This window comes from Malurus melanocephalus, unplaced genomic scaffold, assembly GCF_030028575.1.
Source record: "Malurus melanocephalus ecotype Western Australia unplaced genomic scaffold, MMel_1.1 scaffold_848, whole genome shotgun sequence".
Taxonomy (NCBI): Eukaryota; Metazoa; Chordata; class Aves; order Passeriformes; family Maluridae; genus Malurus; species Malurus melanocephalus.
In genome coordinates, this window is record NW_026624080.1 from 60,939 (window position 1) to 72,719 (window position 11,781).

At 62.2% G+C, this 11,781-nt stretch overlaps 3 protein-coding genes across 3 annotated transcripts in view; all 3 read left to right on the plus strand.

Annotated features, from left to right (window-relative positions):
- The first annotated feature begins 416 nt into the window (after positions 1–416).
- The window catches only part of EFTUD2 (elongation factor Tu GTP binding domain containing 2), a 50,402-nt gene continuing 39,037 nt past the window's right edge, over positions 417–11,781 (plus strand). Inside the window, exon 1 of the mRNA XM_057385609.1 lies at positions 417–429. The gene's annotated coding sequence lies outside the window, so the exon portion shown is untranslated. The remainder of the gene's footprint in view (positions 430–11,781) is intronic.
- Positions 1,629–8,284, plus strand: KIF18B (kinesin family member 18B). The gene is made up of 11 exons (XM_057385610.1): positions 1,629–1,845; positions 2,429–2,818; positions 3,842–3,996; positions 4,503–4,607; positions 4,785–4,895; positions 5,478–5,675; positions 5,769–5,945; positions 6,297–6,424; positions 6,676–6,908; positions 7,539–7,602; positions 7,720–8,284. Exons 1-11 carry the CDS (start codon positions 1,629–1,631, stop codon positions 8,282–8,284), a joined length of 2,343 nt encoding a protein of 780 aa, XP_057241593.1.
- On the plus strand, positions 9,269–10,513 carry FAM187A (family with sequence similarity 187 member A). Its single transcript, XM_057385612.1, has one exon. It carries the CDS (start codon positions 9,269–9,271, stop codon positions 10,511–10,513), a length of 1,245 nt encoding a protein of 414 aa, XP_057241595.1.

Here is an 11,781-nt window from a genome sequence, read left to right on the forward strand (position 1 = left end):
TCGCCGGGGCTCTGAGCTGCTGCTGCTGCCCCGGGAGCGGCCGGCAGGGGGCGCAGGCGGCGGCGGGACTGCAGCTCCCGTGGTGCATTGCGCGGGGCTCAGAACTACAAACCCCRGGAGGCACCGCGCGGAACGCAGCCAATGGGAGCCGGGAGGCGGGGCGGAGCCAATCAGGGAGCGGGGCGGGGCTTGGCGGGCAATTTAAAATGGCGCGGCGGCGGGAACGCCTCAGGAGCGGAGCGAATGTGGGGCCGTGGCTGTGAAAGCCCAAATTGGGTGCAGGKCCCTGTACGAGGGCAAGAGGTGCAGGGCCTGTGGGGAGGCCATGGCTTGAGACGGTGTCAGGTTGTGAGGGGCTGAGCGGGCGCAAAGGGGACGGTGTTACTACTATGGAGTGAATAGCTATAGGAGCGGTTCGGAGCTGAGGCGCCTCTCCCTGCGGATCGCCCTGGATCCCCTTCCCGAGGAGGCTCCGTGAGCACCGCCGGCATTCCCGAGGGTCCGGCTCCTTCCGCGGGGGTTTGTGCCCGGCCGGACAGCACGGGCAGCCCGGGAGCTGCACGGGAGCCTCAAASGAACCACCACGCACTGAACGCAGTGTCCAGCACACGATACAGCCCAGGATTGTAAACAGTTTCCCACTTCATTCTTTAAAACATTTAAAGGACTCTGGGCTCGCTCTGTCCCCCCTGAGCCTGGCTCAGATGTGCTCCCCGGACCCGTGGTGGGTGCAGGCACAGCCCGGTCCTGTACTCGACCCTCTGAAGTAACTGCACCAAAATGCTGCACCAACGGAGAGACTCAAACTCTCTTAGAATTTATGTGGAATCTCCTAAGGGAATTTTAACAGGTTGTGCCAGGTACTGGCCGCTTGCTGTAGGCTCTGGCTGTTTGCCCACAGGTCCCAGGGCAGCCGCCCCCCAAGCTCTGTGCACTAAATGTGCTTCTCAACACGAGGGATCCTCATTACACAGCCCAAAGTGCAACACAACACCATCCCCAGACACCCCAATCCACAGCTGCATGCACAGGCTGGAGCTTCCTTCATCCCCTTTAAAAATGCAGCACACAACTCATGGTCCCACAGGACATCCTCATCCCTGAACGGGAGGGACACGGCTGTGAGGGGTGAGCTGCTGGGTGGGTGAGGAATGGGCTGGATGGACACAGCCAGAGAGATGAACAGGGTGGTGACCAGGGCTGTCCCTCAGGGCTCTGCCATGCCACCGGGGCTCAATCCCTTCCACACGGACAGTGGGTTGAGCCCACCCTCAGCACATTCACATGAATGACGTGAAGCTGAGTGGTGCAGGTGGCACGAGCGGAGAAAGGGGTCGAGAAGGGGAACCAGGAGAACATGRGGAAGTTCAATAAAGCCAAGTGCAAGGGGCTGCACCTGCTTAGGAACAATCCCAGAGAAGCACATGGGGGTTCAGGCGCAGGAAAAGCTGCACCTGAGCCAACAGCGCTGGCAGCACCAAACACCAAACGCATCCTGGGCTGCGGCAAAAGAGRAGTGGCCAGAGAAGGGTGTGAGAGAGGGGCGGCTGCCCCTACAGCCGGGGAAGCTGTAGCGAGATCATCCCGTCCCACCCAGACCCGTCGGTGACCCCGTGGATTCCACGACAATGGATCGTCGGGGGTTCCGTTGGTGCCAGCAYAGCTCCACGAGCGACAACGCTCCAGGGCTGCCGGGCACCGGTGGATTCCTGAGCGCGAGTGACAACGGCCGGGCTGTCCCGCGACCGACGCTCCCGGCAGCTCCCGGTCGCACTCGGATCGCTGCTCTCAGCACGGGCGCTGCAGCGGAGACGATTGCAGAGCCCATTCTCGCTGAACGAGCTCGTACCTTGCGCTGCCAACCCCACGCGTGGGTTGTGCAGTTCCTACTGCGGRCGCGGTCGCTGCTTGGGTCAGTTCTGGTGCCGGGGCTGCGGGGGCGGGATGGGAACGCGGGGGTCTGGAGCGGGGGGGAGACTGGGCGGTGGGAGGGGGCTCAGAGCAAAGGGGTGACAGTGTCCTGAGAGGGGCTAGGGGGGCCAAAAGGTGAAAGGCTAAGTGGGCTCCAAGGGAGATGTTAGGACCCCTGGGGAGGCTGTGGGAGGGGGCTAAGTCCCAAAGGGATTGAAGGTCTCTGAGGGGGTTCCTACTCTGCTGTGGGAGGGGGCTAAGTCCCAAAGGGATTGAAGGTCTCTGCGGGGGTTCCTACTCTGCTCAAGTAGCAGTAGAACATGAAGGGCTGTTGGGGATCCAAGGACATCCGAAGGGGAGGCAGGGTTTTGGAAGAAGCTGTGGGAGCCTGAAGGGGGTTCAGGCTTATGTGGGGCTCCAAAGGGGTTRGCACAGGGAAGGGGTGGGAGCACAGCCGGGGAGGGGCTCTGAGACCTCACCCAGCCTAGGAATCTCTCTCCCCTACTCCACCCTCCAGCTGAACCTATTCCTCCTCAGATCTGGTACATGAGAACCCAGATCGCCAGATTGGGAACCGCGTCCCCCAGCAGCGCCATGGCGCAGCCCAAGGTCCCCACTGGGGCGCAGAGCCTCCCGCCCCAGGAGGGCTCCGTGGCCGTGGTGCTGCGTGTGCGGCCCCCCGTCCCCGAGGAGCGGGCTGAGCCCCTGGTGCTGCGCGTCCAGAACCAGCACATGGTGCTGCTCAGCCCCGAGGGGCCCGGCGGAGCCCGCAGCACCGCCCGCCGCCGCAARACCCTCAAATTTGTGTTCGACCACGTTTTTGACGAGGAGGCCACGCAGGAGGAGGTGTTCCAGCACACCACACTCCCTCTGCTGGACTCTCTCCTCGACGGCTACAACTGCTCCGGTAAGGCCGGGCACAAACCTCTGATCTTTGCCGGAACTCCTGCCCCATCTGCTCCCGGGCCGGGTGGGCTCAGCAGAGCACTGAATTTAATCTGGAACCCCCCGTGCATCTTCGGGAATGGGGTGACACAACAGTAACCCCAAACCACACAGCCTGAAAGTTGTTTCCAGTGGTTCAGGGCACTCTGGGATGGAGAGGATAGAGGTGGGCGTTGGGGTAGAGGTGAGGCTGGGCAGGAACTTTCCAGGCATTCCGAGGGACAAGGATCACTTGCTCTGGTCTGTCCTGGGTCAGGAAGGGTGGATAGAAATGAGGTGGGTGCATGGGAAAAGAGCCCCTTGGCTTTGCCATCCCCTCSCAGGCTGAATGGCTCCATAGTGCCGGGTGTGGCAGGGATGGCCGGCTCCCACTGCCCCCCAGTGCCACCGCAGCCGCTGGAGCCGTTCCTGGCTGTTGGCAGCCGTTGGGTGGCAGAAACACAATCCCGCGAGGAGCCCAGTGCTCTCTGGACTCATCCTGAACCGGGGGATGCTGTTCTGGCTCTCGGCAGGAGCCACTGAAGGGCTGCCCCTGTCCCCAGACCKCAGCACTGAGTGCTGCCCACAGGAGAAGGGCTGAGATCAGTGACAGATCAGTGYCAGACACAGATCCAGATCGGATGCAGAAGCTCCAAAAGAGGTCTTGGAAGATGGGGGTAAAAGAGAGGAATGACAGGGTCTGGAAGCAGAAACGCCTTGTGGAGAGAGCTGGGGGAAATGGGGCTGTTGGCTTGTCCCAGGGCAGAGTCAGATGTGACCTGAGCATGGGAGCAGCGGTCATTTGGGGACTTTTTCTGACCCTGCTGCTTTGAGAGGCTGAAACCAGGGAGGAAAATTGCCCTGAGGAGCAGAGGGGAAGGTTGCGAGCTTTGCCTCATCCCTGTGGGAAGCTCCCTTCTGCTCTGCTCTGCAGCCAGGAGCAGACCTTCTGCTGTGCCAGGTGAGCAATGACAGATCATCTCACCTCCCACCCTTTCTCCTCCAGTGTTTGCCTACGGCGCTTCAGGAGCCGGCAAAACCCACACAGTGATGGGCTCCAAGGCCAGCCCCGGCATGGTGCAGCTGGCCACGGTGGAGCTGTTCAAGAGGCTCGAGGCCATGAAGGACAAGAGCTATGAGGTCCTCGTCTCCTACCAGCAGGTTTGCTGTGACTCAGTGCGTCCCCTCCTGCCCCGGGTGCCCAGGGAAGAGATTTGGGGTTGATCTGGAGCCTGTAGTGCCACAGTCAGGGTGCCCAGGGTCTGCAGGGCAGTCTGAATGGAGATAGGGTCAGCCATCCTGACTGGAAACAGGGTCAGCCACCCTGACTGGAAACAGGATCAGCCACCCCTTGGGGTGAATTGGTGCTGCTGGGTTCTGCCAGCTGGAGCAGGGCACCCTTCTCTCCTATGCTGCACTTCACAGAGCAGTGAAGGCTTCCTGGCTGGAAGGGTTGAGGAGGAGTGGGGTGGGGACAACAGCCCAGCAAAGCCCCTGGAGCTGTCTCTGCCTCCTGAGCCTGGTCAGCAGCTCCCGGGGCAATGAGGTCCCAGAGACGGGATTGGGGGGTCACCCGGCTGTGCCAGACCCTGCAGGGGTACCCAGCTCCTGTCTCAGCCCTCGGCCAGAGAACCAAACCTCAGCCTGACCTCCATTTCCTGCTGCAGGTGTACAAAGAGCGTGTCTACGACCTGCTGGTGCCCCAGGGCCCGCTGAACATCCGGGAGGAGCCCGGGAAAGGAGCCGTGGCACAGGGTCTCTCCTTCCACCAGGTCTGGGCACAAAAAATGATCAAGGGTTGGGGCAGGTTTGCCTGCACCAGTGCTGGGAGCAGCTGGGAGTGCTGGGGGCAYGGGGCTGTGGAGGTYYSCSGKKSCYYCYKSCYSKCAGAYGTGCCCTCGAGCTGCYGTGRCCGGRCACTGAYCYGGCTCCTKTCYRTTCTCCCCCAGCCCACGTCACCAGAGCAGCTCCTGGACATGTTGGCCAAGGGCAATAAAAACCGTGCACAGCGTCACACCAAGGCCAACGCCACCTCGTCCCGCTCCCACGCCATCTTCCAGGTGAGGGCTGCTGCCTCTGGCATCGCTCCCATTGCTGCTGGAAACGGAGCTGGAAACCTGGACCAGCATCCCAGGGCTGTCCCCTCAGAGTGAGCTGGGGATTTCACTCCCCTGGAGCTCTGTCCATGCGCTCTCTGGTGTCTCAGAGCAAAGCTGCCGGTGGATTTCCATTGCAGCCAGGCCCTTGCCCGAATTGGCAGGGCTGTCACGGCTGCCGGGGCAGACGGAGGCTCTGGCTGTCACTTCAGCCCCMRCCCGGTGCCTGCAGGGGAGCAGCCCAGGTGTCTGGATGCTTTTCCAGGCTCTGGGGACCCGACCAGCCGTACCCCTCTCTGTCACTGAGCGTGGGAGATGCTGACTGTTCCCACAGCTGTCCCTTTCTGCCAAATCCCTTCCCTGGCTCTGCTCCTCATGTCATCACCAGGTGTTTGGCTCGTCCTCACGACATGCCAGGTTCCTCTCCTCCTCCTGCCTCATTTCCCCACAGGATTCACTGGCCCTTTCCCTGAAAACACTGCCCTTTCCCCTGTTCCCTGCTGGGGCTGTGTGGAGGCACAGTCTGAGCCCCCTCTGTCCTCGCAGATCCAGGTGAAGCAGTGGGATCTCGCTGGTGGCTTGGCCGGGGCTCCGTATGTGTCCAAGTTGAGCTTCATCGACCTGGCGGGCTCGGAGCGAGTCGGGGACAGCCAGGACGGGGGCGAGGGGCTCTTGGAGGGCACCAGCATCAACCGCTCGCTGCTGGCCTTCAAAAGCGTCGTCCGTGCGCTGACCGCAGCCAAGGTGAGGCCACTCCCGGCCAAGGCCCCGCCGGGCTCCGGCTCTCCGGGAGGGTGTCCCCAGGGCTGAGCAGATCCTCGGTTGTTYCTCGGACAGGGCGGGCAGAACTACGTGCCGTTCCGGGACAGCAAACTGACCCGCCTGCTGAAGGACTCGCTGGGCGGCAACTGCCGCAGCGCCGTGATCGCGGCCGTGAGCCCCGCCGCGTCCGCCGGCCTCGACACCTGCAGCACGCTGCGCTTCGCCAGCCGGGCCAGGCACATCCTGCTGCCGGTGAGCACCGGGAGGGGCTGCCGGGGCTCGGGCACAGCGAGGCTGGGGCGGGCTGGTGGGTGCCTCCCGTATCCCGCGGGAATCTCCCAGCCCGGGGGTGCCGCTGCGGGCAGGAGCGGCCGATGGAGCTGCAGCAGCGTGTGCCGGCTCTGCTGCTAAATCTGCTCAGCCCAGAGCCCCGCAGGGCTTTTGCCCATGGCAGCAGCAGGTCCCTGAGCGCAGAAAGTGTCTCCTGCAGCCACGCGGGGCTCCCGGGGGGGCTCTGGAGCCTGGAGCAGGCTGAGGAGCTGCTCCAGCCCCGGGGATGGGTCCGTGCTGCCCCACTGACTTCTACCCACTGCCTCCTCCCAGCCCGTGCAGCCGCAGCGCCCCGCGATGCCTACCGGCAGCCCCAAAGCAGCCTCCCTGCCCGATGTGCAGTTACAGCCCAGGACACCAAATTCCCCTCCGCAGGAGCTGTCCGGGCACCAGGAAATGAGGTGAGTGTCCTGTGCCTTCCCCACGTCCTGCTGCCTCTCCTCGGCCTGGGCAGGCTGAGTTGTCCATGGTCCGGATGGATGTGGGACCAGGGCTGTGCTTGGAGAGGCTGGCCTGCCCCGAGGGTCCCTTGTCACYCGCGGGTGAGCACACACCTCGCAGCTCAGGCTCTCCAGGAAGGGATTTACAGCTTGGATATGTCCCAGCTCCCGAGTTTGACTCTCTTCTCAAAACCCCAAAACTCTACCCACAGCCTCTGCCCTGACGCAATGACTGCGAAGATGGAGGAGGAGGAGGAGGAGGAGGTCCTGGCGCTGGAGGAGTCTGTAGGGCTGGAGGAGGCCACAGGACTGGAGGAGTCCACATGGCTGGAGGAGGCTATGGAGCCGGATGAGGCTGCAGGGCTGGAGGACACTGCAGCTCCCAGCAGCCCCGCAGAGCCCAGTGAGGCTGGCCCAGCCCCGGGAATGCAGCTGAGCTGTGTCGGTGAGGATTGGGTTAATGGGAACTGGTCCCTCTCCTGTGTCTGGGTGGGTGCTGGAGGAGCCGGCGGTGGGCACAGCTCCCGGCTGCAGTGGGCACAGGGCAGAGGGAMGGGAGTGTCCCAAGCTGTCACCCCGCGGGATGTGCAGGGCGATCCCAGCTCGGCAGCGCCTCGGGCAGGAGCCGGGAACAGCCCCGGGCTCCGGGGAGCTCAGCTCGTGTGTGCGAGGCAGCTCCCGAGGGAGGGATCTCCCTGTCCCAGGCACCCAGAGCAGCTTTCTGAGCCGCCTTTCTCCATCTCCGTTACTCCTCCCTGGTTCCCCTGCCCGGGATGGGCTGAGCCCTTCCTCCTCATCCTCCGTGCCACGGCGCTACCCCGAGAGCGGAGCTGTGGCTCTGCAGACCCCGTTTGCCGGGGACAGCGCGGGCACTGCGCGGGGGCGCGGGCTGTGGCATCGGGGCTGGGGTTTGCGCCGGCTTTTCCCCTCTGGGTTGGACATGCTTTGGTGGAGCAACGCAGGGCTGTAGAAGTAGATCTGCACTGAGCTGGGGGGCGCAGGGGGTGCCCCGCGGGGTTGGGGGTGCCCGGGAGCTGCAGGCAGGGATGTGACTGTTTCTTCTCTGCTCCTTTAGCCAAGGTGCCTGTCACCATGCCCGAACCCCTTGTGCCCAGCGCCGACCCAGGATGCTCCCAGGAGTTCTCTGCAAGCTCCCAGGAGCTCTCTCCAAGCTCCCCGGAGCTCTCTCCAAGCTCCCAGGAGCTCTCTCCATGCTCCCCGGAGCTCTCTCCATGCTCCCCGGAGCTCTCTCCAAGCTCTCCGGAGCTCTCTCCATGCTCCAGTCCCAGGCCGATGTCTCCCGGGCCGGTCAAGAGGATGCCCGAGCCGAGCAACGATTCCCAGTCAGAAAATTCCCGCAGCTCCCAAACACGGAGAAAGCACCAGCAGGGACGTGGGAAGGCAGCAGAGACTTCCCAGGCAGCGCAGAGCCCCGTGCAGAGCCCCGCTGTGTCCCTGGGGCCCCGCTGTGCCACTCCCCAGCCCACCCCGGCACCAGGGGCTGCACCGACCCCCAGCCCCCTCCCCGGGCCGGCTCCAGAGCTGCGACCCCCAAGTGCTGAGCAGTGGGCAAAGCTCCGAGCAGCTGCCTTGCTTCTGGCCTCCAGCCCCCCGCCCAGGGCTCAAACTCCAAACGGCTCCAGTTCCTTTCTGTTCGGTTCTTCCTGCAGTACCCCGAGCATCCTCCTCTGCCCCCCAGTGCTCCCCTGCCCCCCACTGCCCCCCTTCCCCTGGTTCCAGCTGCGTCACCGCCCTTGTGTCCCCTCTGTTGGCTCAGCCCTGTTTGTTTGTTTGCAGGTTATGGGTGGCTTTAGGAAATAAGTAGTTTAGTTGTGTTTTTAATAAAAGTAGTTTAGTTGTGTTTTTAATAAATAGTTCTGTTCCAAATTTGAGGGACAACACGTGGCTGTTCCCTCCTGCCTGCCCCTCGTGTGGGGAGCTGGAAAAGGCTCTTGCTCTGGSGTTGGGCTCCATCCCCCTTCTCCAYCATCCCGGGGCCTGTGGGTGCCTCTGCACCCTTTGCTGGGGGGTCTGGGCCCCCTCCTCAGTGTCCCACAGTGCAGGTGAGAGGTGTGGAGGGGCAAGTGGCCATCCATGACAACATCCCAGTCACACCAGTGTCCTGCCATGWCTCTGTCACTGCAGTGTGACAGACTCTGGCCTGGCCACCCCCAACCCATTTCCAGTTCTGGTTTGCTCCCCATTCTGGGACTGTTTGTGCCCAGGCACTTTGGAGAGGGGATCAAGAACCGTGTGGGGTGGGAGAGGTTTCACACAGCCCCACACACCACAGATGGGCTTCACCCTGATTCTCATCTTGAGCCCAAGAACATCACTCGCCCCACGGATTGGCCTCATGTCCTCCCCAGGAGGAACTGATGGCACGAGCATTGACCGTCAGGGGGAAACCCCTGAGTTTTCCCGTTTAAAGCCCATCTCAGCAGATTGGCCAGCACGTGGTTGAAAATTCTATTGCCCTCCTAACAGGCCCCAATCATTAAACCACAACYRACTGTCCCAAAAGCCAATTCYTTCTTGATGGCACCACTCATGAAGMTGTTGATCTGCACKGAGATCCTCTCTRGGYTCCCACCCAGCTCAAAGCAGRATGAGATGTCRGGGGTTCCACTGGTCCCAGCACAGCTCCATTGTTGCCAGGGACATGGTGACAACGCTCCAGAGCTGCTGGGGACAGGCAGGTTCCAGGGTGGGTGGTGCAGGCCGGGCTGTCTCAGGGCAGGATGCTCCCAGCAGATCCCCAGCTGGGCTGGGTGAGTTCTGCAGGGCCAGAGACCGCCCRGAGCGATGGGGACGAGGCTGCTGGGAGCCGCCCTTCTCCTCTCCCTGGTGGACATTGTCCAGGCCTTCGCCATTGAGAATAAAGGGGACGTGTTCAAGAAGATGGCATGTCCYGCCTTTCTGATGTTTGAGAATGTTGCGTACCTGGCAGACATGACCTTCGAGCTGCCCTGCAAGTGCAAGCCCGAGGAAGCCTCCTCTGTGGTCTGGTATTTCCAGAAGAACCTGCGCAGCCACGAAACCACGGTGCTGACGGACTTCAATGGCACTGTGGTAGTGGACTCGAGCCACGTCCGCGCAGGCAGCGACCTCCTGAAGCGCTTCAGCATCCGCATGTTCAGCCTGATCGTGTTCCGAGCCCAGGAGGGCGACTCGGGCCATTACCTGTGCGGCACCAGGGACGGGCTCTTCTTCTACGGCTACGACGTGGACGTGCAGCCCACCAGGAAGATCACCGTGGCGTTCCTGGACAACGACCAGCACGTCCAAGAGGACTACAAGGGGAAGGAATTCAGCCTCTTCACCACCTTCTGGGACTGGACRGGCTGTGACCGCTGCGGGGTGCGGGGTGAGCAGCGGCGCATCGGGCTGTGCTACGTGCAGAGCGCGCGGCTGAACCCCCGCTACCGCACCGCACTGCCCAACGTCACCTCCTGCGGCTCCAGGGCCGTGCCCGCGCGCTTCCAGCGCCTCATCCGCCTCCGGAGCCCCGAGGTGGCCATCCGGAGCTGCCTGGCCCCCTGCCCAGAGAAGAAAGCCCCCGAGGAGGGCGTGCAGTCCATCTCCAACGTGGTTTACAAGCTGGGCAAGAAGCCCCGGCTGCCCCGGGTGCCCATCCAGTACCACCGGCAGCCCCCCAAAAGCGACCTGGTCATTGCCTGCCCGGGAGCGCGGCCGGAGCACGCCGTGGCCTGGGACAAGGGCTCCGYCCGGCTCTACCGCTCCCACTACCTCGTGGGCGTCAAGAAACACATGAGGGTGTTCATCGACCACGGGAACCACCTGCACCTGCGGCAGCTGCGCAAGAGCGACAAAGCCACCTACTTCTGCTGGCGGCAGGGCGAGATGGTGGCCGGCTTCCAGCTCAGCATCACCTTCCAGCCCCGGCGCCAGCGCAGCCCCTCCGACCCCGAGTCCATCTTTGTCATGAGGGCCGTGGGCATCAGCTTTGGTGTCATCACCGGCATCTTCTTCCTCATCCAYGTGTCCCGCTGCTGCTGGAGGATGTGCAGGAAACCAGCCAGGCTGTAGCAGCTCCTCCACAGGGTGCTCGGACACCCTGGATCATCCTCACACTGGGAATTTACAACGTTCAGACCGTTTTCTTATATTTCAGCTTTAACATTTTTTTTAATGTTTTGACTTTTTGAAGGGAAAAATTCATTTTTTTTTCAAATTAGTCTGGTGATTTTCTTCAGAAATCTCTCTGCTTTTGGTGTTTTTAACTCAACTGACTCAGAACAGGGTTGGGAGTCAAAGTCTGTGCCTGACAAAATGACCTCAAACATCCCCCAAAGRTGGTGGCATCTCTGCAGGGTTTCAGCAGGGATCAGGATGTGCCCTCCAGGCTCATCTCCTTTGTTTGAGGATGTGGCTTGAGGATTTCAGCATTCCCAGGGAAATCCCACTGTCCAGGAAGGCACTGAGGGTCCCAGCAATGCTCTGGCACTTGAACCGTGTCAGTGATGGTGAGCCAAACCTGGTGATGACATGAGAAGCAAAGGCAGGGCACAAGGCAGGAAGGGACAGAGCTAGGGAAAACAAAGAACATCTCCTCCACTCAGGGATGGAGCAGGGCATGGCTTGTTGGGTTCTTGAAGGGCAGCAAACGTTGGGTCCTTGAAGGGCAACAAACCCACCCAAAGCCCCAGCACGGGCTGGGAAGGGCTCGCACACAGAGGCAGCTCCATCCCTGGCTGGGATCCCTGACCAAACTCAGTCCCCAGATCCTGACAGAGTCCCCAGGGAGGCACCAGCCAGGGCTGTGGGTGCAGAGCCAGGGGGGACACAGCCACCAAGCCTCACCCAGCAGCACTGCTCTGTCCCCTCCCCTCTGAATGCCTCAAAATCTCCCAGTAGAACCAAACGAGCTTCCCCCACTGCTCCTCGACCCCCTCAGACCCCTGGAGGAACCCCTCCATCGAATGGAGATGCCAAAGAGGTGCTGGAAGCTCAGAATTGCTCCTGCATCCTCACGGGTGCGGGGTTTGCCTGTCGGGAGGCAGAGCTGGCAGAGGGAAGGGCAGATTTCCAGCACAGCTCAGGGATTTGTGCAGGCAGGAATCCAGGAGCCACCAACAAGCCCAGCTGGGAGCTGGCTGGAAAAGCATCCAGACACCTGGGCTGCTCCCCTGCAGGCACCGGGCTGGGGCTGAAGTGACAGCCAGAGCCTCCGTCTGCCCCGGCAGCCGTGACAGCCCTGCCAATTCGGGCAAGGGCCTGGCTGCAATGGAAATCCACGGGCAGTGATGCCTAAAACCAGGCTCACCTGAAAGAGAAGCCAGACAAAATCAAGAGAG